General features: G+C 44.7%; 1 protein-coding gene across 1 annotated transcript in view; it reads right to left on the bottom strand.

The window, feature by feature from the left end:
* Positions 1-24,593, bottom strand: part of STAB2 (stabilin 2) — a 133,698-nt gene that overhangs the window by 54,623 nt on the left and 54,482 nt on the right. Inside the window, exons 23-34 of the mRNA XM_031462915.2 lie at positions 23,193-23,373; positions 21,343-21,436; positions 19,953-20,111; positions 16,002-16,097; positions 14,288-14,383; positions 11,150-11,197; positions 9,574-9,710; positions 9,034-9,148; positions 6,427-6,504; positions 4,255-4,353; positions 4,060-4,167; positions 914-1,045 (exon numbers count right to left, since the gene is read on the bottom strand). Coding sequence (XP_031318775.2) covers positions 914-1,045; positions 4,060-4,167; positions 4,255-4,353; positions 6,427-6,504; positions 9,034-9,148; positions 9,574-9,710; positions 11,150-11,197; positions 14,288-14,383; positions 16,002-16,097; positions 19,953-20,111; positions 21,343-21,436; positions 23,193-23,373 — 1,343 coding nt within the window. The remainder of the gene's footprint in view (positions 1-913; positions 1,046-4,059; positions 4,168-4,254; positions 4,354-6,426; positions 6,505-9,033; positions 9,149-9,573; positions 9,711-11,149; positions 11,198-14,287; positions 14,384-16,001; positions 16,098-19,952; positions 20,112-21,342; positions 21,437-23,192; positions 23,374-24,593) is intronic.

Raw genomic sequence — 24,593 nt, 5'->3', positions numbered from 1 at the left:
TATTTGCAGGCATCAGAGGAAAATATTTGGAGTTAGATTATTCCCTAAGTAATGAAGAACCAGACTTATTTTTAACTCAAGCATGTTAAAAAAAAACTGTACACAAAATTTACTTGTGATTCAATGACGATACCACTGAGAAAATTGGTTTTTAAACTGCATTTTTATAAAGAATATTATTGCTTGAAAATGTGTAATTAAATTTTATTCACTTTCATCTAGCGTTTAGTTTACATTAAACAGTTTTTATTAATTTTTCTTATAAGAATTTACTAGATTTACATTGTTTCTTGTTGGGTTTTCATAGATTGATCCTCCCACATGATGTCTGAAATAATTAAATAGACTTTTATATAATCTCCCTACTTCCTTTTTATGGGTTCTGAACATCTTAAGCGCTAAGCGGCCGTGTGAGAGAAGTGCTGGCGTACAGGTGTGGGGGTCGTTTGGCCCTAGGACTGCAGTCTGTGCTGCATTGACGTGGTGTCAAATGTATAAAGCAGAGAGAACAACATTCATCCATCTGGCTGTTGGGTCGTTTGTATGTCATTCTCCTCAGACCCTGGAGTCAATGGCACTTCCTGGGAGGTAACCTTTGCTGCCAGGCTCCCGTCCATCTGGGAGACTGCTAGGGGACTGTCTGTCGGTTTGCTGGGAATTGGTATGAGAAGGGCACCTGTGACTGCTGGGATCCATTTCTGCCATCTGTCGGGCCACACTGATTATCCGGGGGCTGGCGACAGGGGGAGTTGGGGGGAGCCTCACGGCCTGGCTGAGTCAGTGCTTTCCAGCGAGACACAGACAACTATCTTCCCTTGACAAGGCTTAAGAAGTGCTGGTGGGAGTGCCCGATTCAGAAGTGAGTGCAAATGACGGGAGACACCCACGCCCGGTTTCAGGGAGAGGACCGCACCTGGTCGTTGCGGAGGAAGAAGCCGAGCGGGTAGGAGGAGCCCAGCATAGTGTTCCGGTGCATGCCATTATGCAGGTCATTCTTCAGCAGTTTCTCCTCCAAGACCACGTGGTACCTGAGTACATCCTCCTCCTGGACGACACATAGGATAGAAAGTCAACCACAGGCCAGGCCCCGGGCACTAGCTGGGCTACCCCGCTGTGCTGGGCACTGTGGGGGTTGCAAGAGCAGTAGCCAGTTGATCTGGAAGTTCTGACTGAGGCATCAGGGCACAATGGATAATAAATACTAAACCTGAGACAGAGCACCTTGCAGGACTCGCAAACTTTCCATGTCGGATGGTGAAGAACTAATTATGTGACCCTAAAACCCAGACCGAGGACAGGATTTTAAAGTTGGTTTCTCTGGTGAGAACTGCTGTGAAGAGTCTCCACCCCATCCTGCCTTTCATCTCAGGGGTCATGAGAGGAGGGTTGATGGGATGATGCCAAGGGCTAGAGCTGTGTCCCCTGCAGAGAGGGTGGTCTGTGGGGTCTTGCTCAGGCCTGAGCAGTCTTGGGCCAGGGACTCCCGGTGGGTTGATCCCCAGTGGAGCAGGAAGGCTGTCACCACCCTGGGACAGCCCTGCAGCCCCAGCATTGACCTGGGATGAGGGCGTGCATGGACCAGATGGGTGGCTGTGTCTGAGACAGCTGGTGCCTTAGGTCTTATCCTATAGATGGCTGTCTAGGAGGGCAGACAGGCCTCCCCAGAAAAAAGGAAATAAGTGGCTGAAGGAACAGATGCAGGCACTCAGGTACAGTATGAGACCACCAGGGATGGTGGTGGCCTCCAAAGAACCTGAGAGAGAGAGCGAGCGAGGGAGCTTTGAGACACTTACCAGGCCCAGAGAGCAATGGCATCTCAAGATGGTACCAGTGAGGTAACAACCTTCCTACCCTCTTAATGTCTACTCCTGATCACTAACAGGTCCTGCCCCTCCACTGCAAACCTGGTGAGGCTAAAACTGAGTTCAGTGAGATCAGGAAAGGGACTAGAAGCCTCATATGGGGAACGAGAGAAGGTAAATTAAGTTACTGTCTCTCAGCTCCAAGCTACCCTTTACCTCGTTTCTGCGGCTGGGGCTGGGACCACAGTCTGCCCTCTCCATTTGCCAGTGCTCCTGCTAGGTTCTGCCAGCGCTAAGTGCTAGAGGAGACTGTGAGGCCCATTGGAGCAGAATTGGGGAGCAGGATTTCTGCTTCCTCTGTGCTTTCTGGTCCTATGGGCATCCCCCAGCCTACTTCTTCACCAAGGCAGTGGTAGCTGATGCCTGTCACTCCCAGACTGGATTTATCATGTCCCTCCCTCTTCCAAGATGCCAGCACTCGCTGGGCAATGCCCCATCCTAGAGGCCTGGGTCTTGGACCCTCCTCCAAGGTCAGAGACACCAGCTGAATGGCACCCCGTCCTCTGAGGTCTGAGTTACAGCTCCTTGGGGGCTCCCCTATGTTTCTAAGCTTTAGTTATCCTGACCTCTTCCCTCTGATCCCCCAGCCTTTGGGGTCATAGATGGTTCCGTGATATCTCTTTTTTTTTTAACCTTTCAACTATACTTATATAGCTTTATACCCAATAAACAATTCATAATATTAAACTCTCCCTGGTACATTTTCTGTCTCCTGATGGACCCTGATCGATTCAAGGACCAAGCCCCCTCTAGTTTACTGTCTGGATAAAGCAAGAGCATTGAACAGTGAGGGAAGAAGATTTAATTTTAAATCTAATTCAAAATGTTGACTAATACAAGGAGCTGGATTTTTTTTTTTTAACTTAAGTGAGAGTGTGTTTGCAACTTTTGGGGGAAGCAGAAAGACTGTGGGATTGCCTGAGGTTTTATCCCAGGGCAGGAAAAGAATATTCCCCACAGAACAGGTTCAAAGGGATGGGGAGACACAGTAAAGACGATTTTCAATTCCATCCCAGGAGTTCTGCTTGTTCAACATGCCAGTTACAGAAATCGAAGAGACCGTTCCTCCCTTCAAAGACTTGTAATCTAATTAGAGAGCTAAGACCCACCCAGCTGAAAAGACAATTCCTTACACCAGGGTGTCTACGTGCTGAAAGGTGTACCAACAGTCTGAAGTCAGAGTCAGGAGAGACTGCAGCTCCAGTGTCTAGAGCCTGCTTCCCGGAGGAGGTGAGACTGGACTGGAAGAATGGGTAGGGAGGAGTCAGGAGGTGGAGGAGGAGGAAGGGCAGCCTTCCTGAGGGTGTGTGTGTCTATATGTGTGTGCATGTGTGTGTACATAGGAGCAAAGGCACCAAACACACCTTTGCCTTCTTTAGGGTCTATATATCACTCTGGTTAGACCATATGGTTTCTGCAGAGAATGGGTGGGAGACATCAGTGAGCCCAAGGGTGGCTTAGGGGGACTTCAAGTATCAGCCCACATCTTTTTAGCATCCTCATCTCAGTCATCCTAAATAGAGCTGTGCAAACACAGTTTGAAACTTGTCCTCTCACTATGGGCTAGGGGTGGGACAACCCCTGGGATCCTTCTAAATGGAAATTCTGGAGTCAGCACTGAATAGAAGGTAATTATGGCGAGCTTTGGAGGCCCTAAGTACCTGGGGAGGTAGTTTAGACTTAGTCATTCAGAAAATGGAGATCCCTCCAAGGGTTCTGAACCAGAGTGGCAGGACTGAGCTTTTTATTATTTCACAAAGTCCTTTGATAAATTTTGACGTTTACCCCCAGATGTTAGGAACCAGGGAAGATAGAGAAGGGCAGAATAGGAGGACGACAGAGACAGTCCACTCCCACTAGGTCCCAGCTGCTGACAGCTTGCTGCGCGAGACCAGGGAGAAGCCAGGGACGGGAGGAGGGGCAGCCATGAAGATGCTTCTAGGTCCCTGGGACACCTGCCTCCTTGTGTATACAGCCTGAGTGTGTGCTTCCAGGGGTACGAACTAAATATATGAGCAGCTCTAGCCTGGGGAAGGTTTGCGTACACAGAGTCTCTGCACAAGTTTATGTTAAATATCTGGATTTGACAAAGAAGTTTTGATGAAAGAGTAAAATGTACATGGTTGATCGATTGAAAAATGTTACGTGTTTGAATTTCTAGGAAATAATTTCCCAGGGTATTGTTGCTAATACCTACCAGAGTTGCGACCTTCTTCTCCTGAATGTAACTCTCAATGGCATCATTGTTTGGAGCAAACACTGTGTAAGCGTCAGCAGCCTCGATCACACTTGCCAGGTTGTATTGCTGTGAAGGAAAGAGGCAGGACTGTGTGAGGGACTCCCGTTCCCAGGTAACCTGAGCAGAGGGCCATGCAGAGAACATGATACTTGCAATGATGTAGCCCCGGAAGATGGAATAGTCAGGCATCTGGTCCAGCCGTGTTAGCAGGTTTGGTAAGGAGCCAGTTAGACCTCTCTGGGGAACTAGGACCTGGGAGAGAAAACCCCAAAATTCTGTTAGCCTATGTTGGTAGGATTTGCTGCTCTCCAACACACAGGTTCAAGTCACATCACAATATGCGATTATGAGGGTCTCTGAAAATTTACAAATCATACCCTTTTCTCTGATAGTTTGCAAGACCAAACAGGGGTGTGTAGCTTGGGGAATGAAGTGGGTTGGACTTCAGCCCCACACCACCCTTAGACCAGACACCTCTAGACAGGGCAAACCCCGCACAACTGTTCATGGTGGCCCTGATGAGGGTGAACACAATGTCCAATGGACAGGTACAGAAGGAGTTGCTTAGGGAGCCAGTGCAACCCAGAACAGTTGACACACATCCATGAATCTCTGTGTTCACATAAACTTCTTCCTCAATCCAGTTACTTAACCAAGAGGACCCTCAGTTGAGAAGTGAGGAGAATGGCACGTACTTTATTAGGGTTGTTGTAAAAATCAAATGAGATAATGTGATGCATGGTACTTGGCACAATGCCTGGCCCTAGCAGGCTGTCAATCGTTCCAATATTACTGTACACAAGGCGAGGTGGTAATGCTGCTGAGGGACTCGGAGAAGATGCGGCTCCACCCCTCTAGGACATGCCATCATACAGGGGCTCACCACCCAGTCCATAAAGAGCAACTGTCCAAACGAGCACAGTTATGCCAGCCAAATGAGTTCCAGATCAAGAAATCCCACAGGATTTCAGAGGAAGGAAGAGGGAATAAAAACAACATTTACTGAGGTCTCACTAGGCAGCAGACATTCAGAGAGAAGGTGTTGTTTCATCCTCACAGGGGAAGAAAAATGAGGTTCAGAGAACTTATGTAACTTGCCCGAAGTTACACAGCTGTGCCTGAACCCACATTCTGTATGATCCTAGAACTTACCCTCTTGGCACTATGTCAACCTTGGTGATAGGGGCTGTGGGGATCAGGGAAGGCTTCCTGGAGGAGATGGGTCTGGGGCTGGCCCCCGTGATAGTAACGCTCCGTATAGGAGATGGGTTGAGGTACCATTTTACTAATGAGGTTGTGATCATCAAAAATGTAAATGTAAGAAGAAGAAAACGTAACTTTATGTTTTTTCTAAAAAGTTTTTTTTTTAGATTGAAAAAGGAAAAAAAAAAAGCTTTTTTTTTTTTTTTTTTTTAGTATTTTGGAAAGCCAGTATTGGAGGAGAAAAGTACTGATAAGGATTGTTGCCTTTTGATAAATGAAGCTATAAGCCCAGCATAGTTCCCTGCAAGTGACATATAACTTACTCAAAAAAGTGTTGTATTCTCTAGAGCCTTTCGGTAAGACAAGAGAATCGCAATGTCTTTACAAAGTATTGCACTCAGAAGTCTTACAAAAAGCCTCTTTTCTGGACAGAAATAGTTAATGTTTTCTGTAACTTAAAAAAGTGAGTATATAAGTGCAAAGTGAGAATAATTTTATTTAAAATTAAATTAGTTAATTATCTTTTTTATTCTTCCACTTTTCAGAATTTCCCAATTTATCCTAAATTCTCCTTTAATTTTAAATGAAGATCTTAATATAGTAACTGAAAATTATAGGGTAGTTTAAAATCTCACTTCCCATTAAACTTTTATCCTATTTCATACCTTTGCATACTATTGAATCACATCTTAGAAGAAATTTACAAATTTCTCAATACTTTTTCTACCCTTTCCCATTTTTTTCTAGGGCACACTAATGCAGATGGGGGAGAGGAGAAGTGATGCATAACCAGCGACCTCTCCTCTAGTTCTTGATTATATCCCATCAGGATGTATGACTTCCCTATACTAAGGTTCTTGTAAGATGTTCTCATAAATAAGTAATATAATGCATGTGGCCACACTTTAAATAGGACCCATTGGAGGATACAGGCTAAGTAAACAGTAACTGAGTCTTACTGAGTAGAGCCACTAAATGGTTTTAAAATAAAAGTAATAAAGTATAATACAGGTTACTTTTATATTGAGGCTGAGTATTTCTTCCCCCAAAAGATGCTGTGCAGGAGGATAAGTAACACAGGGAGGGGACGGGCTATCTGTGTGGGAGGGTGTGATTCTGTACCTTGTTGATGATGTGTATCACTCCGTTTGTGGCTGCGTTGTCACCATCAATGACGGACGCTCCCTCAATTGTGATGTTCTGTAAATGCAAACCACAGTGGGAAGGTGAGTTCTTATAGGGCATACCTAGGGACTGAAATTATTTCTGGGTGTTCCACTTTTTGAGCAGTAGTGACCGTCACACTTTTGGACCATGACACACAGAAATATTTTAAAATTGTGAGCCATTTGACATTACACACACATACACATACAAAGTTAAAATGAAACAATACTTTCCTCCACCATGTGGGAGATACCTGGTCATTGATTCTCTTCCACTTCACTCTACCTCATTAAAAAAAGTGGTGGCTGAGGCTCACTAAGGTGACCCTGCAGTTGGAAAAACACTGTAGATAGTGTTGTGGGTTGAATTGTGTCCCCCGGCTTCATATGTTGGGGCCCTAACCACTAGAGCCTCAGAATGGGACCTTATTTGAAACAAGGGCTTTACAGAGGCCATCAAGTTAAAATGAGGTCAGCAGGGTGAGCCCTAGTCCTGTAAAACTGGTGTCCTTATAAGAAGAGGACATGTGGACACAGACAGCTCTGTGGGAGAACACCCTGTGAATACGAGGACAGCCACTTACAAGGCAAGATGAGAGCCTGGGAAAGCTGCTGCCCCCACAGCCTTCAGACCCAACCAACCCTGCCCACACCTTGTCCTTGGCCTTCCAGCCTTCAGAATAGTGAGACAAAAATTTCTGCTGTTTAAGCCACCCAGTCTGTCATTCTTTGTTATAGCAGCATTAGCAAACTAATACAGACAGTTACTGACTTTTCAGGAATATTAATTACATGAGGGAATGGAGCTAAGAACACCTAACCTGCCCACTCGCACAGCCACCCACCAACCATGACAAAACTGGGCTCCACTCTCTCTGGTCTCCTCTCCTCTTCTCCCACCACTTCCCTTTGTTTGGAATTCCTCCTGGGAACCCTGGGTGCAGAGGGGACTTGCCTCACCCTGAGCACATCAGCAGAAGCTCTGAAGCAAACATTCCTGGCCACCTTGCCCATCTCTTTTGGTTACAGGGGACATTTATATCAGGCATAATAAAAGACTCATTATAAGATGTAATGGGACAAATCCGAAAAAAAAATGTACATATATGTATAACTGAATCGCTTGGCTGTACACCTGAAACTAACATTGTAAATCAACTATGCTTCAATAAAAAATAAGAATTAAAAAAAAAAGGACTCATTACAACTGTGTCTTTGACGGTTAGCTCCTCCAGGTCAGAGGTCTTGGTTGACTTACCTTTGAAACTACAGAAGTTGGGATGAGCCTGACCAGGGTGGGTGTTCGGTTAATGCTTGCTAATAGAATCAATGATTTAAAACACCAGTGGAAAACCAGCCATTGTCTGATATATGTATGCGATGCTCTAGAATGATCATAAGATGTCACAAGTCCCTGCAACTGTATGTAACTCTTTTCCGCTTTCTAAAAGGAATGCTCTGATAAAGCACATACATTTGGGTAAGTCTAGGCATCAAGCCTTTTCACAGCGCCATCACTGATGAGGAGGAAGGCAGAAATGCTTCAGAGCAGCAATTCTAAAACATTCTGACTGTGGCACATGCTCCACTGAAGTGGCAGTTCTCCCTTCCCAGCAGTCTTCATTTTCATCTTGTGAGATTCAGAGAAGGAGCTGTGAAACACCACCACATGCAGCAGGGCAGCCAGCTTCCTCCCGGAAGACCGAATCCAAGTCCCTGACACACTGAAGTAAGTGCCACAAGGTGAGCTTCTGTACCCTGCTCCTCCTTGTGCATTGTCCTGTCTCCAGCACTCAGATCAGTTCCTGGCGCATAGTAGGTGTTCAAAGGATATATGTTGACCGACTCTAACTTAATATGAAACTGTAGTAATCTGTAACAACTTAGTTAGAAGGTTGCCAGTAACCAGCTCCCAACCACAATGTTCAGGGTGATGCAAGTCCCCCTCTGCACCCAGGGTTCCTGGAGGAATTTCAAATAAAGGGCAGTGGTGGGAGAAGAGGAGAGGAAACCACAAAAATCAACGTTGTGAAACTGCACAGCTTTCACCCAGAAGAACTGAAAGATTTGCCTTTCTGGATCAGTCTGTGGTCTGTCATGAAGAGCCTGTGGCCAACCAGTGGGCAGAGAGCCAGATTTTATAGGATCCCTGCTACAGAGTAACTGTGTGTGTGTGTATCAATACATGTTGATATTTTTTTTTTTTTTTTATTTTCAAAGTCTCCGGTTTCTAATTTTATTTGTGAACTTTAAAATTTCTGTATACAAGTTATCTGGGGATACAGATTTTTAAAAGTCACTCTAGATTTGTGTTGGAACAATCAAAATTCTTTACATATTCTTCCATATTTATACAGGTAAAGGGGCCTCTGTTTGATCTATTCCTCTTCTTTTTATTTCATTTTTTTCCCATGTTGATAATTGTTGATACCTACATGGAGGTTTTATTCTAGGTCTATTTTTGCTCAGGTTTGGAAATGTCCATAACAGAAAAAATTTAAAAGTACAATGTGAACATAGGTCACGTTTCCACAAAACAAAAAAAAATATGGTGGTCTCTTACCCCATCTGACTTTGCCAAGTGGAGGAAGTTGCCCTGCAAAGACGTTGCCAGCATGTCCAAAGGTGACAAGGCCTGCAGGTCTGCCACTCCGTATGTGCCTAGTAGCGTGTGGTATCTAAAACAACAGTCCATGAGGGCTCTCGTGAGATATCAGTGCTTGAGGCAGTGGCATTTTGAATTAAGAGAATAGGTTCTGAAGCCAGAACACCAGATTCAAAATCTCCCCCTGCAATGATCAGCCATGGCACCTTGGGTGAGTTAATTACCCTGTGCCTCAGTTTCCACATCTGTAAAATGGGAATAATTATAATATCTATTTCATGGGGTGGTTGGGAGGATTCACTAAGTTGTCTGTAAAGCAGTTAGCACAGAGCTGGCTGTCAATAAAATTGACTGCTTCCATAATGGGGGACGGAGGTGAAAGATCCTAGAATATGTTCAGTCCCACAGACCTGAAGGACCACGTGGCTTCCTTCCACTGAACTTCATTCACATTGATGCCATTAAGTTACCATGAGAAATAAAATACATGATGCCTACTTTATTAGGGTGGGAATGTTGCTCTTGGTCAACCAAAAGGCTTTCTCATCTTGGTCCATGTCCTCAATAGCTTGCTGGGAAGGCACCAGGACAGTGAGGTTTGAGGCAGCTGATAGCATGGGTTGGAGGGAAGCATTCTGAATCACAGAAGGAAAACAAAGTGGCCTGACTCATGTTAGAGGACAAATAGGGCTGACAACACAGAGATGATAATTTCCCATGTGATACAGTTTCACAGATACTGGAAAGGTCCCAGGGATCCCTTTCCCAAATGCATCCCACCTACCGGCTGATGCCTCATTCTCCCTTCTGAGACTCACTCCTTTTATTTAAATGTGTGAACCTTGTCAAAAGGCAAATTTTCCTGATCAGGTCACACTTCGAGTCATTATCATTTACCCTTTAGTCTAAATGAAAAGGCAGAGAACAGTTTTGATAGAATCATGCATGTGTGTGCATATGTATGTGTGCATATGTGCAGAGAATCTTGAGAATCTTTGGATGCTTTTGGAATAAGGATGATAGATGATTACAGAACAGTTTCCGCATAAAACAGAGACTGGAGGCCTGAAATCAAACTTTATCTACTCACCCACAGTTAGTTCTGGGTAAAAGAAGTGATGGGCTTATACTTAGCAACTGGTTTGTAGTTTCACTGATTCCTGTGGTGTAAGTACTCCCACCATGGCTGATCAAGTACCACCACGACAGCGTTGAGAGTGGGGCTGGGAAAGACGTGCTCTCATGAGCTAGAATGAACTGGGTCCAGCACACCACTGAGCAAGCTGATGCGTGTGGGGTCAGCTCATATGGAAATCAGCACACAAAACAGGACCCTCCCTGCTCTTCCTTGTGGTGGGGTCAGAGAGGTCCCACACAGAAGCAACAGGAAGCTGTCCTGGAGTGGGTGCTGGCCAGACACCACATATCTGGGCACCTGTCTTCTTGAAGGGGACAAACCATCTGTCATGATGGCTGGCTGAACCTGCCACCTTGGGTCACTTGGGCAAAGATGACAGAGATTCAGACAATTGGGGAGGGTGGGGACTGGATTCTTTGTTACAGAACTCTCCAAGGGAGAGGGAAGAGTTCCTCTGGACACATTGGGCTGAGAGCGAAACACACATGAAATATTATAGTATTACAACTATGAATCCCAAATCTAACTTGGTGAATTATGATGATGAACTACGCTGATTTTTAAAAAAGACCTCTGTGGTGAATGAGCTATCCTTGTATATTTGGATTAATTGAAGAATTGGCTCCCCCAGCTTATCCTAGGCCAGAAGTTCTTAGCCCTGGTTGTGTGTTAGAACCAGCTGGTAAAGTTTTAAAATACACTGATACCTGGGTCAAACCTCTGCTCAATCACATCAGAGGGTCTAGGGGTAGGAACCTAGGCACGGCCATTGAAAACAATGTGTTCCAAAGGGTTCTAAAGTGGAGTCAGGTCTGAGAACCACTGCTTTAGACATGTGCCCTTCCCCTCACCAGCTGCGTTTTCTATAATATGCATTCCAAATTTCTAAAATGACATACATTCCCAATCCTAACTAATTCCAACAAAGGTACTCACATTTATCCACTCGTTAAATACAGCTGCTGCAGAGAGGAAGGACAATTCCTTATTCATTTAGTGCAAGGGAGGGAGAAGAGAGGAAAGAACACAGAGGAGGATCAGTGAGAAGTATAACCACAGCACATCTCGGGGCAGCCGCACTTAGCCTCCCCAGGAACAGCTTGTCTTCCCTGCCAGCCTCCCGCCAACATGAACGGTCCCCGGGCCAGATGAATCCCCACGTAGCCAGACCCATGCATTTACTTCCTGCTTAATGGCTCGAATTAGCCTCTATATTCAAGGTAAGGAAATAATTCCAGAAACTTCAAGCGAAACAAACAACAACTTGAAGTTCTTCCAAATTAGAATTTAGGTTGTAAGACCATGGCCATCCAACCCTACAGAGGGTCACAGAGCTCGGTAAACTGCCTGCTCTCAGAGCCAGCGTTGAGCAAGGGCTTGGGACTCAGCCTAAACCACCTGGGTTTCCTTTCTAGTTCAGCCATTTCCTAGTTCTTCAGGCAAGTTACTTAATCTCTCTGGGTTTCATGGTTCCCAGCTGTAAAATGGGGATGATAAAAGCTTCAACTGATAGGGCTGAGGTGGAAATTAGAGGAGTTAATGTTTTTAAAGTGCTCAAAATAGAGGCTGGAGTGCATGACATGCTCAGTAAGTATCAGCCACTGATATTTTAAATTTATCCATCATGGGATTTATTAATGAACATATATATTGAACCACCACAGCTGGCACCAGGTTGGAGTGAAGGAGGATATCAGATATGAAAAAGAAAAGATGGCCCCTGATCTCATGCAATTTATGGTTATTTTGGGGAAGTTAATATTTGACAAGATAGCCAACAGTGCCAGTAGATCAGTGATGTCTGAAGGGGTGATAGAGTAAACAAAGCTCTGGACTTTGAGTTAAAAAAGACTGGGTTCAATTCCTGGGTCTGCCATTTACCAGCTGTGTGATTTTAGGAAAGTCACTTAAAATCTCTGAGAACCCAAGTGCTCACCTGAAAAATGAAAATGATGATGCCTTGCTCCTGGGATTATGAATATTACATTCATTAATGTAAATAAAAACATTTGTAAAACTATTAAACACCATGAAAATGGCAGTAACAATTATTATGTGCAAATTTACCAAAAGGCAATAAATCTCAGAGCTGTTTCAATTCCTTTTTGGGAGTAGTTGAGGTTACTGAGTAAGTTAGTAAATACTGGTTAAAAAGTCAATTAATACCCGGAGAAAACTCTAATTCAAAAAGATACATGCACCCAATGTTCACAGCAGCACTATTTACAATAGCCAAGACATGGAAACAACCTAAATGTCCATTGACAGATGACAAGAAGATGTGGTATATTTACACAATCGAATACTATTCAGCCATGAAATGAAATAATGCCATTTGCTGTAACATGGATGGACCTGGAGATCGTCACTCTAAGTGAAGTAAGGCAGAAAGAGAAAGAAAAAAACCATATGATATCTCTTATATGTAGAATCTAAAAATGGACACAGATGAACTTATTTACAGAACAAAAACAGACTCACAGACATAGAAAACTAACTTATGGTTACCAAAGGGGAAAGAGGAGGAGGGATAAATCAGGAGTTTAGGATTAGCAGATACTAACTACTACATGTAAAACAGATAAATAACAAGGCCCAACTGTATAGCACAGGGACCTATATTCAATATATTGTAATAACCTAGAATGAAAAAGAATATAAATATACACGTATATATGTGTAACTGAATCACTATGTGCACACCAGAAACTAACACAACATTGTAAATCAACTATTTTTCAACAACAACAGGAAAGTAACTAAGTTAGTAAATGGATGAGTACAAGAGCTGAGACACTTGGTAAATCCCTTCACGGGGCTGCTTTAAAGGAGAGGAGGGTACAGCTGGGTAGAAAGACCTGAGGCTGGCGGGGAGGGGAATGGAGCCAGCTCTGAGCTGGGCAGGTGACAGCTCAGCCAAGATGGTTGGGAGGAAAGTGAGTTGAGTTCCTGTGAAGATGTTGGAGCACCAGACTGACAGTTTGGACTTTACCTTTTTTCTGTTGCAAGAGAGGGACCCCGTGAAAGCAGGGTTTTAGGGTTTTAGGAAATGTGGCCTGGACATTTCAGAGAGAATGTTTGGCGCACGTTCCATGGTCTGGGTGTCAGGAGATGGGCTGGATGGGATGAGTAGAAAAAACGGTGCGTGGTGAAGGGTGGGGAGGACTCTGACAGGCAGGGAGGCCAAGGTCAGGGGCTGCAGCCACCAAGGAGCACATGAGGGCAGGGGTTGTCCTGGGATTGTTAGGCTAGTGGTTGCCATTGAGAGGAGGGGCAGGAACCAAACTCCAGTGAGTTGAACAAAAGTAAGCAATGAGAAAAATCACCAATTTATTTCATCTCTCATTTCAACACATCTTTATAAACAGTAGCAGTGAAGTAGGAAGCCAGACCAAGACCTGTCATCGAGAGCTGACAGTCCCAGCTGACAGTGGGGAGACAGACAACTGGGTGGGACACGTGCTCTGCTGACGAACATCCTGGCCACCAAGTGCTCGGGCTCTGCACATAGACAGCTGAGTAACCTTGGGTGAAGTCTGCTTAGCTCTCAGTTTCCTCCTCTATAAAATGGGCATAATAATAGCACAGCCCAGAGGGTTGGGCTGAGGTTTAAATGAGGTTTTGCATGTTAAGGACTTAGTAAGATGCCTGGTACACAGAAGATGTATGCGCACACACACACACACAGACGGGGTAACCCGGGGTGCCTGGGTACCTATAGTGGCCACACAACCCAGACAAGATCACTCAGAGAGCTCAGGAGGTGCCAGTTATTTGCTTATTTGGGAAACGTGGGACTGGAAAGAGGCAGAATGGAAAGAAAGGAAAGCCAAGACTGCTTGGTACACAGAATAAAGGTTACTTTCAAAATAAAGGTTACTTTCCTTCAACCTGTAGAAAATTTGTGACCCACAGCGCACAAAGGCCATTTACAGCTTTTTTTCAGATAGTCTCCTGGAGCAAATGATTGGTAGAGCACTTTAACAGCATCCTAACTAAGAGCTTTTTTTTTTTTTTAACTGAAAGAGTTTTGCCTTTATTATTCTATACTGGAGTTCCACTCAGAGGACTTACCACTGCAGCATTTCCATAGCAAAGAAGGCCGTCTCCTTCATAGCCCTCTTGGCAAACACAGCTCCAGACGCCAGAAGAAGTAAACTGACAGGTTGCCTGATACAAAGAAGATGAGAGGTATGGTTTGCTTTCCTAACTAAAGCATTAGATATGAGGTACATCCGTGAGGCCTCAGGGTCCGTCTACAGTGAGAGCTGCAAATTCGGGGCTGAAAGATGGTGGAAGTAACTGGCAGTCCTGTCTGCAGGTTTAGTGCAGCTCTTACGTAATCACAATTAAATTCTTTCTTTTCATTCCTGCCATATTTAGCAAGCAGAAATCAGGACACCAGTTAATGTGAATTTCAGATGAATGAAGAGGTTTTTGTATGAGTATGTCTCATGGAATATTTGGGGGCACACTTGTGCTGGAAAAGGATTCACTGTAATCTGAAACTCAAATGTAACTGGGTGGCCTGCACTTTATCTGACAACTCTATTTTGGTTCTTCCACACTTCGGAAAGAAGTGAAAGTTGTAATAATTCCTCTCACATTTGGAATGTCAGGGCTTGGTTAGGCTTAAATGAAGCAAGAGTGTTGGAGCTTTTTCAGCTTTATGAAGTACTCTCCTGCCTGATTCTTGGATGACAGATACTTTAGGAGCATGTGCCCCCACTTTTCTTTGAAAATTACCGCCCCCAACACATACGAGGGGTGGGCCTGGAAGTCCTGTTCATATGCCACCCCATCCCCTGGCCATCACTGACAGGCTATGTGGACACCTGGACCCAGCTGGGCTGGTCAGATTCTTTCTCCTATGAGTTGGAACTGGGACATGGGCTGCCGGTAAGTTAGTGGGCATCACTGGTAGTGGGGGTTGATGTCCCTCTAAGAACAAGGAGTCACGTGTCCCAAGATGCACAGAACGGCATGTAAAGTTGGGAGACAGAGAGGCAGATAGAAAGAAAGTAAAAGCACAGGGAGAAGTAAAGTGAGAAGTTACATGTTCTCAGAGGATTGAGGGAAGAAGCTGCCTTGATCTGGATTCTAAGCCCTTGGGAGGTCGTTGTAATTCCTGCCAATGGAGCTATGCTGGGGTGGGGGAAGGTGTACATCCAACAAATTCCCTTTTTGCTTAAGTTGATTTGCGTGGATCCTGTTACCTATAACCAGGAGCGCTGTGAGTAAGGTGTCGTCTTCACTGGTTCTGATGCTGCATGCTTAACGGTGTTCCTTTACATACATGGACATGACCAGCTCCTCCACAATTTAGACACAAGGCTCAATCTACCCTTGAATGGGCAATACCTTGGGTAAAACTGTGCCGTGACATTCACAATGGGAGTCTAGTTACCCTTTAAACCATCCAGTTGATTTAGAATCGCCAGATTTAGCAAATAAAAATACCAGGTTAAATATGAATTTTAGATATGTTATGAATAATTTTTAGTATAAATTTGTCCTGTGTAATATTTGGGACAAACTTGTGCTGAAGGATTGTCATTTATCTGAAATACAGATTTACCTGGAAATCTAGTATTTTATCTGGCAATTGTATGTTGGTTCTTCCCAGCTTTGGAATGGGGTGAAAAAGTTGCAATAATTATTCACATTCTGCTTAGGGATTCCCTTTGCGGGTAAGAGAGGTTTTGTTCATTGTTAAGCCCAGAGTTAAAATAGCCCATCCTTCTAAGTATTTTTTTTTTAGGGCTGAAAAAAAACTCAAGTAACTCACCAGTGGATGACATTTCCCAGTTTGTTCCAAACATGAAGTTATTGGTTCACAGTCAATCCCATTGCCTCGAAATCCTTTCTTGCACTCACACTCATTCTGTAATTCCAAGAGCAAAGTCAAAGGGATTATTGAAAATGACTGCCTTCCATGTCTTGCCCTCACATGGCACTGAGAAATGAACTATGGAAAACATAGCTGTTTGTTCCTTGCAGAGAACACCGTTAATGTCTTTCTTTTGTTACACTTCGGATTCCAAAGCTACTGGTCTCCACATCCTACATTGCATTTCCCAGTCTGATAGTTCCTCGGTACTTAATTTTTGAATTCATTACCCTAGAGGGGCCATATGGGGATTTGTCTCAGAGAGAACTTAGACCCTAAAGAGCATCACATTTAAAAACTGGCCCATCCATCTAAGAGGGGAAGATTAAGTAAGTCATGGGGCATCCACTTGGTGGAGATCCAAGCACAGGACCACTGCGAGTCTATAAGATGCATTGTGTAATTTAGAACAGGCATCCCCTCTGAGCAAACAAATCTGAGTAAGGAACCACTTCAATTCATGTTGAGATGCCATGGACAACCCATGGCATGTGGCTCAGCAGGTAGACATTAACATCACACAACAAAAACATCCTCCTTCTGGGGTACATACCTTGGTGAGCAGGGTGCAGGCTGGGTTTCTGGCCCTGCTTGCCCCACAGGCTGGGTCCTTCATGTGGATCACAAACTACACCCCAGAAGCAGTGGCCTTGGTCATGCAGCTATTAAATATGATGATGATGATGGGTTATATGACAAAATGGGGAAATGTTTGTGCTAAGTATAGTATAGGAACCAAACAAAACTGCAGTGAACTGCAACAATGTAGCAGCAAATAAGAACTTATGTATGAAAAAGAGCAGAAGGAAAAAATATATCAAATGGTAATTGTGGGGGACACTGCGAATGGTTTAAATTTTTTCTCTACTTTTTTATTTTCCAAAATGTCTTCCATTATTAAACATTATTTTGAAATGCAAAACATAATTTAGAAAGGAGTAATCTCTTCAACAGATAACAAAGGAATTGAGTAACTATTACAGAAACAGTGATGAACCTTTAAGCTGTTTTCACTCAGGAGAGGAAGACAAAGCATACAAAGTAAATAAGAAGAGTCCAATGTTAAGAAACACTGGAAAACAAGAGTTGTTGTAAGTCTTATGGATGAACTGGAACATGAGATGCTTCTGTGATGAGGAAGAATGATGGAAAAATCTCTGAAAGGATGCGCCTTTTCAGAGGAGGCGGGGATGAGCTGGGCATGTTCTTCTGGGAAGTGGGACATGGCTGGACCCTGACAGAGGGCAGGAGGAGTGGGGAATTCATGCAAGCTGAGGGCATTTGTCAGAGACATGAACAGAGGTGGGAAAGCAGGAGCATTTGATTGGAGGAGGATTACTGAGGGACTGGTCTAGAGAGTGGATCCAAGTGATATAAGACAACCCATTAAGTTGTGGGAAAAAGTGAACAGAACTTCTATTTATGAATTTTTATCTTTAAGAGTATAAGTATTATTTGCTATGTATGCCTTATAAGGTAAATTGGGTATCTTATATACAAATACATGCATACAGAAGCACATGTATACATCTTTATGTGGGAGGGCAAGACCTTATAAACCAGGATGTTTAATCTTCTCTACTTGGATGGGGTAGCACCTCCCTGCACCCGCAACCTTGACAACTTCCTGCCATACTAACCCAAACCTGGTCTGTCTTTTAAGGTAAATATTCATGGTAATTAGAATTTGTGCCTATTTGGAATATCTACAAGTTTTCAAGCTAACTGGTAACTACTAAGGGCAATCCTAGATGTGGTCTGTTTTATTTCTCATATAACACTATATAAAAGGCCTTGCTCTTCCTCCATCTCCCCCATCAGAAGGCTTTTCAAATTTGTCTGCAGAAAGGAAGTTAGAGCAGAGAGGGAATAGATGCTATTACGGGTTGAATTGTGCCCATCTCTTTCACATGCTGAAGTCCTGACCCCCAGTACCTCAGAACGTGACCTTATTTGGAAATAGGATTGTTAACATGTAATAAGTTAAGGTCAAACTGCAGTAGGGTGGGTCCCTAATCCAATATGACTGGTGTCCTGATAAAAAGGGAAGATTTGGACACAGACATACACACAGGGAGAATGTTGTGCAAACATGAAGGCAGAGATCAGGGTGATGCATGCATAAGCCAAAGAATGCCCAGGACTGTCAGCAAACCACCCAGAGCTGGGAGAGAGGCATGGAACAGATGTGTCATCACAGCCCTTAGAAGGAACCAAACCTGCTGACACTTGAGCTTGGACCTCTAGCTTTCAGTACTGTGAGACGATACAGTGCTGTGTGGTTCCATGACACCCAGATGGTGACACTTTGTTGACAGCAGCCTTAGCAAACTAACACTGGACCAAGAAATTGTTTTTCTTTCTCAAATGCAAGCTGGCAACTCAGGTGAGTCAAAAATTAATGGAATTGTTGGCCAAATGCTTGGCGAGACATAAGAATGCAGGGAGTTCTTTCATGATTAGGACTTTTACATGGCTACAATCCTAATACAGCTGTCATCACCTCCTCTGGAGCTCATTAATTCCTTAGAAAGTGTTCTCTGCCTCAGTCTCCCTTAAATGAGGTTAAGTGAAAGTGATCAACAAATGGTAGAGTGGCACAGAAATATAGAGTGTGGTCAAGGGTGGTGACCAAGAGGGCAGTTCTGGAGACAGTCTGACTCCAGACTGGTGAATCTCACATCATGACTTGGGTTCTGTGCAATACAAGTGAAGTATTTAGCCTCTCCATGCCTCAATTTCCTCTTTTATAAGATGGAATAATAATAGTACCTAAGTGGCAACAAAAGCAGAAACAAACAAGTGGGACTACATCAAACTGAAAAGCTTCTGTATAGCAAAGGAAACCATCAACAAAATAAAAGGCAACCTAAGGAATGGGAGAAAATACTTATAAATCATGTATATGATAAGGGGTTAATATCCAAAATACATAAAGGACCCACAACTCACAGCACAAAACCAAACAGTCCAACTTTAAAAATAGGCAGAAGATCTGAATAGACACTTTTCCAAAGACATACATATAACCAACAGGTACATGAAAAGATGCTCAACATCACTAATCATCAGGGAAATGCAAATCAAAACCACAATGCGATATCACCCCACACCTGTTAGAATGGCAATCATCAAAAAGGCACAAAATGTTTTGGGAAGGATGTAGAGAAAAGGGAACACCTGTGCACTGTTGGTGTGAATGTAAATTGGTACAACCCTTCTGGAAAATAGTATACAGGTTCCTGAAAAAACTAATAATAGAACTACCATGTGATCCAGCTATTCTGCTTCTGGGTACTTATCTGAAGAAAATAAAAACAGTAACTTGAAAAGATATATGCACTCCCATGTTCATCACAGCATTATTTACAATAGCCAAGATGTGGAAGCAACCTAAGTGCTCATCAACAGATGAGTGGATAAAGAAGATGTGGTGGATATATGCATTAGAATATTATTCAGTCATAAAAAGAATGAAATCTTGCCATTGGCAACAACATGGATGGACCTTGAGGGCAATATGTTAAGAGAATGAGGTCAGAGAAAGACAAATACTATATAACCTCACTTATATGGGGAATCTAAAAACAAACAAACAAAATCAAGCTTATAGATGCAGAGAGCAGATTGGTGGTTGCCAGAGGCAGGGATGAGGGTGAATGGGGTCAAAAGGTGAAAAAAAAAATAGTAGCAATGTCAGAGGTTTGCTATGACAATTAACCCCTTCCCATTACTACAAATGATAAAAAAAGCTGCAGTAAGTTCTAGCCAAAGCACTTCTGTGTCTAGGGGGGAGAAGTCACTGCAGCATTCCTGTTTCCTCTGTGCTCTCCACCTCGGTGCACCTACCTGCCCGGGGCCGATGTACAGGCAGGTTGCGTTGCGGTGGCAGCCGCCAGCTCGGGGCAGAAGGCAGTTGTTGATCTCTGAGCAATCTCTTCCATCCCCGGTCCACCCCTGATGGCACACGCAGGTGTGGGTCCCCCTGCCAGTTCTGATGCATTCTGCCTGCAGCAGGAAAGAAGCAGTGTAACTTCTGAAACCTTAATCCAGCCACATGATTCCAAATGCAAAAAAAGGGTTCCAGAAGCACATTATAGAAACATAAATTTGCATGGAATGCAATGGAAGGGATTAAAATGCACAATTGCATTGAGATCAATGGGAAACGAGGGGAGGTGATTTTAAGAGCAAATTTGCTTGTTGTTGGCCAGCTACTGGCCACCACCACTAACATTACTGACATTTACTGATCCAGGGACTGTACTTAATGTTGTGTAGGTGTTAAGCCATCATCCTGAGGATGGTACTCTTATTATTTCTATTTTACAGGTAAGGAAACTGAGGCTCAAAGGAGTTAAGTAACTTGCCCAAGTTCACACAGCTACAAGAAGGCATGAACCCAGGTCTAGATGATGCTGAAGCCCAAGCTCCTAACTGTGCTAGCTCCAGGCCTCTCAGGATGATCACAGTGGGAGGCTGCAGGACAGGTTGGTAGGGAGTGAAATGCAAGATAAGTTGTTGAGATGAGACTGCATGGGTGGGGCTGGCCCAAGGATGAGGGGGGGGGGTCTGGTGGGCAGGGCAAGGCACGTGCATCTGATTTCATTCTCAGAGCCAGGGGGAGTTCCAGAAGGGGTTTCAGCATGGGGGAAACATGACCTGATCCATTTCAAGCCACTCTGGCTGTGAGTATAGGCAAGAGAAGTAGCAGGGAGAGCAGCTGTTAAGCTGAGTAAGGAACGGAGGTGACCTTGGCCAGGTGGTGGTGGTGGCATTTAAAAGACATTAGTGAAAGCAAAGGTAGGTTTGGGCTATACCTGACACTAAAAGAACTCAGGGCAAGTCACTTAACATCCTGAGCCTCAGTTTTCTAATTGGTAAAATAGGATTAAACATCTGCTTCTTTGGGAGGTGAGAGGATCAAATGAGATCATGCACATTCAAGCTGCCTGTAAGCCGTAACGTCTGAACCAAAAGTTTATTACTAATGATCTCCAGTATCTGACTCTCAGGCTGTGCTTCTGAAAGCCCAAGGCCTTTGTAAACGTGGACCCACCACTTCCCTCAGACACGTGGATTTAGGGAGCGGAGGCTCACAGAAGGCACCTGGCGCCGCCTTTAAGACACAGGGTTGAAGCAAATGTGCCTCATGTGGTGAAAAGTCACCTGACACTTCAGAAGGGTTCAGGATTCCCTAAAATACCTGGCAGTTTGGAAACAAAAGACCAACACTCACATTTCGGCTACAGCCCCCCGAGGTTAATCCCAAACAAGGGTCCATCTCTGAACAGAGGATTCCGTCCCCTTCATATCCTGCTTTGCAAACACACCTGCAAAGAACAGTGAGTACACAAAGTCAGCCCCAGAAATGCAAGCACCGAGACCCCTCCCTCCCAAGACCAGCCAGCTAGGGATGAATGGGTTCACGGACAGGTGGCTGGATGTTTTGCCCTCGTTGCGGGAACCAGGTGCCATGGTGGTCACAGGCACGTCTGGCTCTGCGGTCAGAAACACGTGGGTGAGAATCTAGTCCCTGTCTCTTAGCAGCTGTGTGACCTGGGTGAGTTCCTTAACCTCTGGGAGACTGTTTCCTCATCTGGAAAATGGGTCTAATGTCTCCTTCCTGCAGCTGTGGTACATCGTGATGAGCTAACACATGAGGAGCGGTCAGCAGGGCCCTTGCTCCCACCTGCATCTTCTAGGGCTGGACATCAGGTGGCTTCTCTGCTTTTGTTGGGTTGCCCTTTATACCTCACGTTACTATCTTTGGTTCAGCAGAGAACGACTCTACTGTTTTGTGCAAGTTTTCTAACTATTTGAATGTGCCAATCAAGTGAGACCTCCCCTCTGTCCCTTTTCTGGTCCCTCAGATGTCTTCTTTTCAGAGCCCAACATTCTCAGGTGCCTGATGCCATGCGCCCACAGAGTCTGCAGGCTCATTCAACCAATATTTACTGAGTGCCTTGTGACTGTGCCGGGACACCCTGTGGTTCCATCATAATCCCACGTCACTCTCACTGGAAATTCAGTCATGTGGGCTTCACAAAAATCTAAATAAAATTATTTTTCATGTATCAAGAATCCTAGAGGAACTAAGTACTTCAGCTGGTCCCCAAATGAAGAAACAGATTGCTCTGTTCCAACAATGATTTACCTAAGTTTATATAGTAAATAAGACCCCTGTTGATAGTCCTTTGTGGGTGATCTAAGAGGTTTTAAGGGCAATTTTGACGACCTGTGACTTTGCCTTATGCACTGATGTAGATACTAACTCCCTGGGAAGATGCATTTCTATTGTACCACCACAGAAGGGCACAGTCAGTCTCTGCTGCATGCCACCTGCAGACCAGAGGGGGAGACAGACCTTGAACAGGTAAGCAAATAAGCAGGGAATGACACATTAAGAAAAGTGCTGCAAAAATAAGGCCAAGAATTCCACATGTTTACCTGCATTTCCCAGGATTTTTTTTTTTTTGCATGGTTACTGCCTTTGAACTAGATATTTCTAGAGAAGAAAATCTCCTCTGACATTTCCCCTCCAAGCCCACTGCATATGTTAGACAGGATTAAGAAAACAAATGGCGATCCAGGGAGCAGAGACCCAATTTCCTGTAAGATGCCTTTAACAGGGCAGTTATTATTCATGGCCTTGAAGGTAAAGCCACTTTTAAACAGTTGGAAAGTTGGCGGGCAAACTTTCATTTCCTTCACGTGAGTGATGATAATAATTGTAGTTTCCACGACTGAATACCTATGATGTGCTCGCCCCGGTGCTGGGTACATTGGTATTCAGTTTTTCTAATCTCCATTACTGCCCTGCTAGGTAGGCAGCATTGTCCTTACTGTACTGATGAGGAGAGTGAGGCTCAGAGAGGTTCAGTAACTGCCCAAGGTCACACAGCTGGTATGTCTCAAAGCAGGGAGTGTTGCAACTTGGCCCCAGCTCAGTCTGAAGTTTTCTCCACAAAAGCCACGTTGGCAGCCTCAATTGACAAAGACTACAGATATGGGTTAGGTCTGTCTATAGGTAACACAGTGGCCATGGGTGGTTAAGGGCGGCACCCCCCCCAATCCCCAAAAGCCTACCTTGCTGTCCCATTGCTGAATTCACACGTGGCGTGAATGTGACAGAACTGCATGTAGGGCCCGCAGGCTGAGGTCTGCTTGTGGCAGAACCTCCCAGTGGAGCCGCCCCTGCAAGTGCCGGCGAGGCAGGTCCCGTCACTGTCAATCCTGTTGTCACAGGTTCCAAAAATGCACAGACATTCTGAAAGGGAAGGACGAGGGACATTCAGGGCATGGGGGACAAGCTCAGCAGTGGGGCTCAGGAGTCATGGAGGACAGGGTCCTCCCCCCTACTCACTCCTGTCAGAGGAGAATCTGGAGCTGAGCCCGGGAAGGCTCTGGACGCTATATCTCAGCACCTTTCCCCGTGTGTTGGGGACAACCCTCAGTGAGAAGAGCTTGGTCTCTGGGCTGCTTCACAGGTCTGTACGTGGGGTGCAGGGGCGAGGGTGGCTTGTGGTGGTGTGAAGGAGGCCAAGGGGCTCAATTTTCATCTACTTCGTGGTAGGAGAGTTTAGTCTGGAAACTTCTCACCTTTTCATGAAGACATTCTGGAATAAACAGAAGTGATTTCTCCTGCCAGCACAGCCTCTGTTGTGTGGCTTACATACTTGTTCTTCACTCTAACACAGCAAACCAGTGATAACCCATGGCCAGTATCTGCACACTGACCTTGCTCTAGCCTTGGGCCAGCCTTTAACTTCTATCCTCTTATTAACAGTCACCAGCCTCAGAGGAAGGTTCTTTTATCACCCCCATTTTCCAGAGTAGGAAACTGAGGCCCAGAGAGGTGAAGCAAATTGCCTAACTTGTCAAACTGGTAAGTTCCCAAACAGGGACTTGAACTCAGGCCTTCAAATTCCTTTTTGTTAGTGACCACAAGTAACACTGGCATTTCCACCGGCCTGTTAACCATCTCAAACTTCAGCTGCTAACTTTGCTTTTGATTACAAGTATTTAAAAACTGCAACGTGAGCCAGCTTATCAGAGGCAGGTTCCTCTGTACACAGGAGTAAAAACAACACTCTGGAGATTTTCAAAGGCAGGTGGTAAGGAGTTGGGGGCTAGAGTATGACTGGAAACAACAGAATCTGGTTTTGCCCCAGAAAGAGCTGACAAGAGAGGAATTAGTGGGGTGGGGGGCTTGGAGCCAACATCCAGGAAAGAGAAACAGTGAGGGAGGGTGGGGCTGGAAAAGCACAGCTAGATTTAAAACAAAAAAGACCTTTCATAGACTTTAAAGCAAGTCAGTTTGCAAGGAAGACGACCCCAGAACAAAGCAGAGGATCCCCTGCATGAGATGTGGGCAGCCCCAGACCCAGACCAGAGGTGCTGGAGCAGGAAGCCTACCTCTCTGGCCCTCGCCGTGGCACTCTGGCCTCGCAAAAATGCCAATGTCATCCGGCTTTGGAATAAACCCCT

Source organism: Camelus dromedarius, chromosome 11 (genome assembly GCF_036321535.1).
Source record: "Camelus dromedarius isolate mCamDro1 chromosome 11, mCamDro1.pat, whole genome shotgun sequence".
Taxonomy (NCBI): domain Eukaryota; kingdom Metazoa; phylum Chordata; class Mammalia; order Artiodactyla; family Camelidae; genus Camelus; species Camelus dromedarius.
This window is presented reverse-complemented; position numbering and strand designations above follow the sequence as displayed.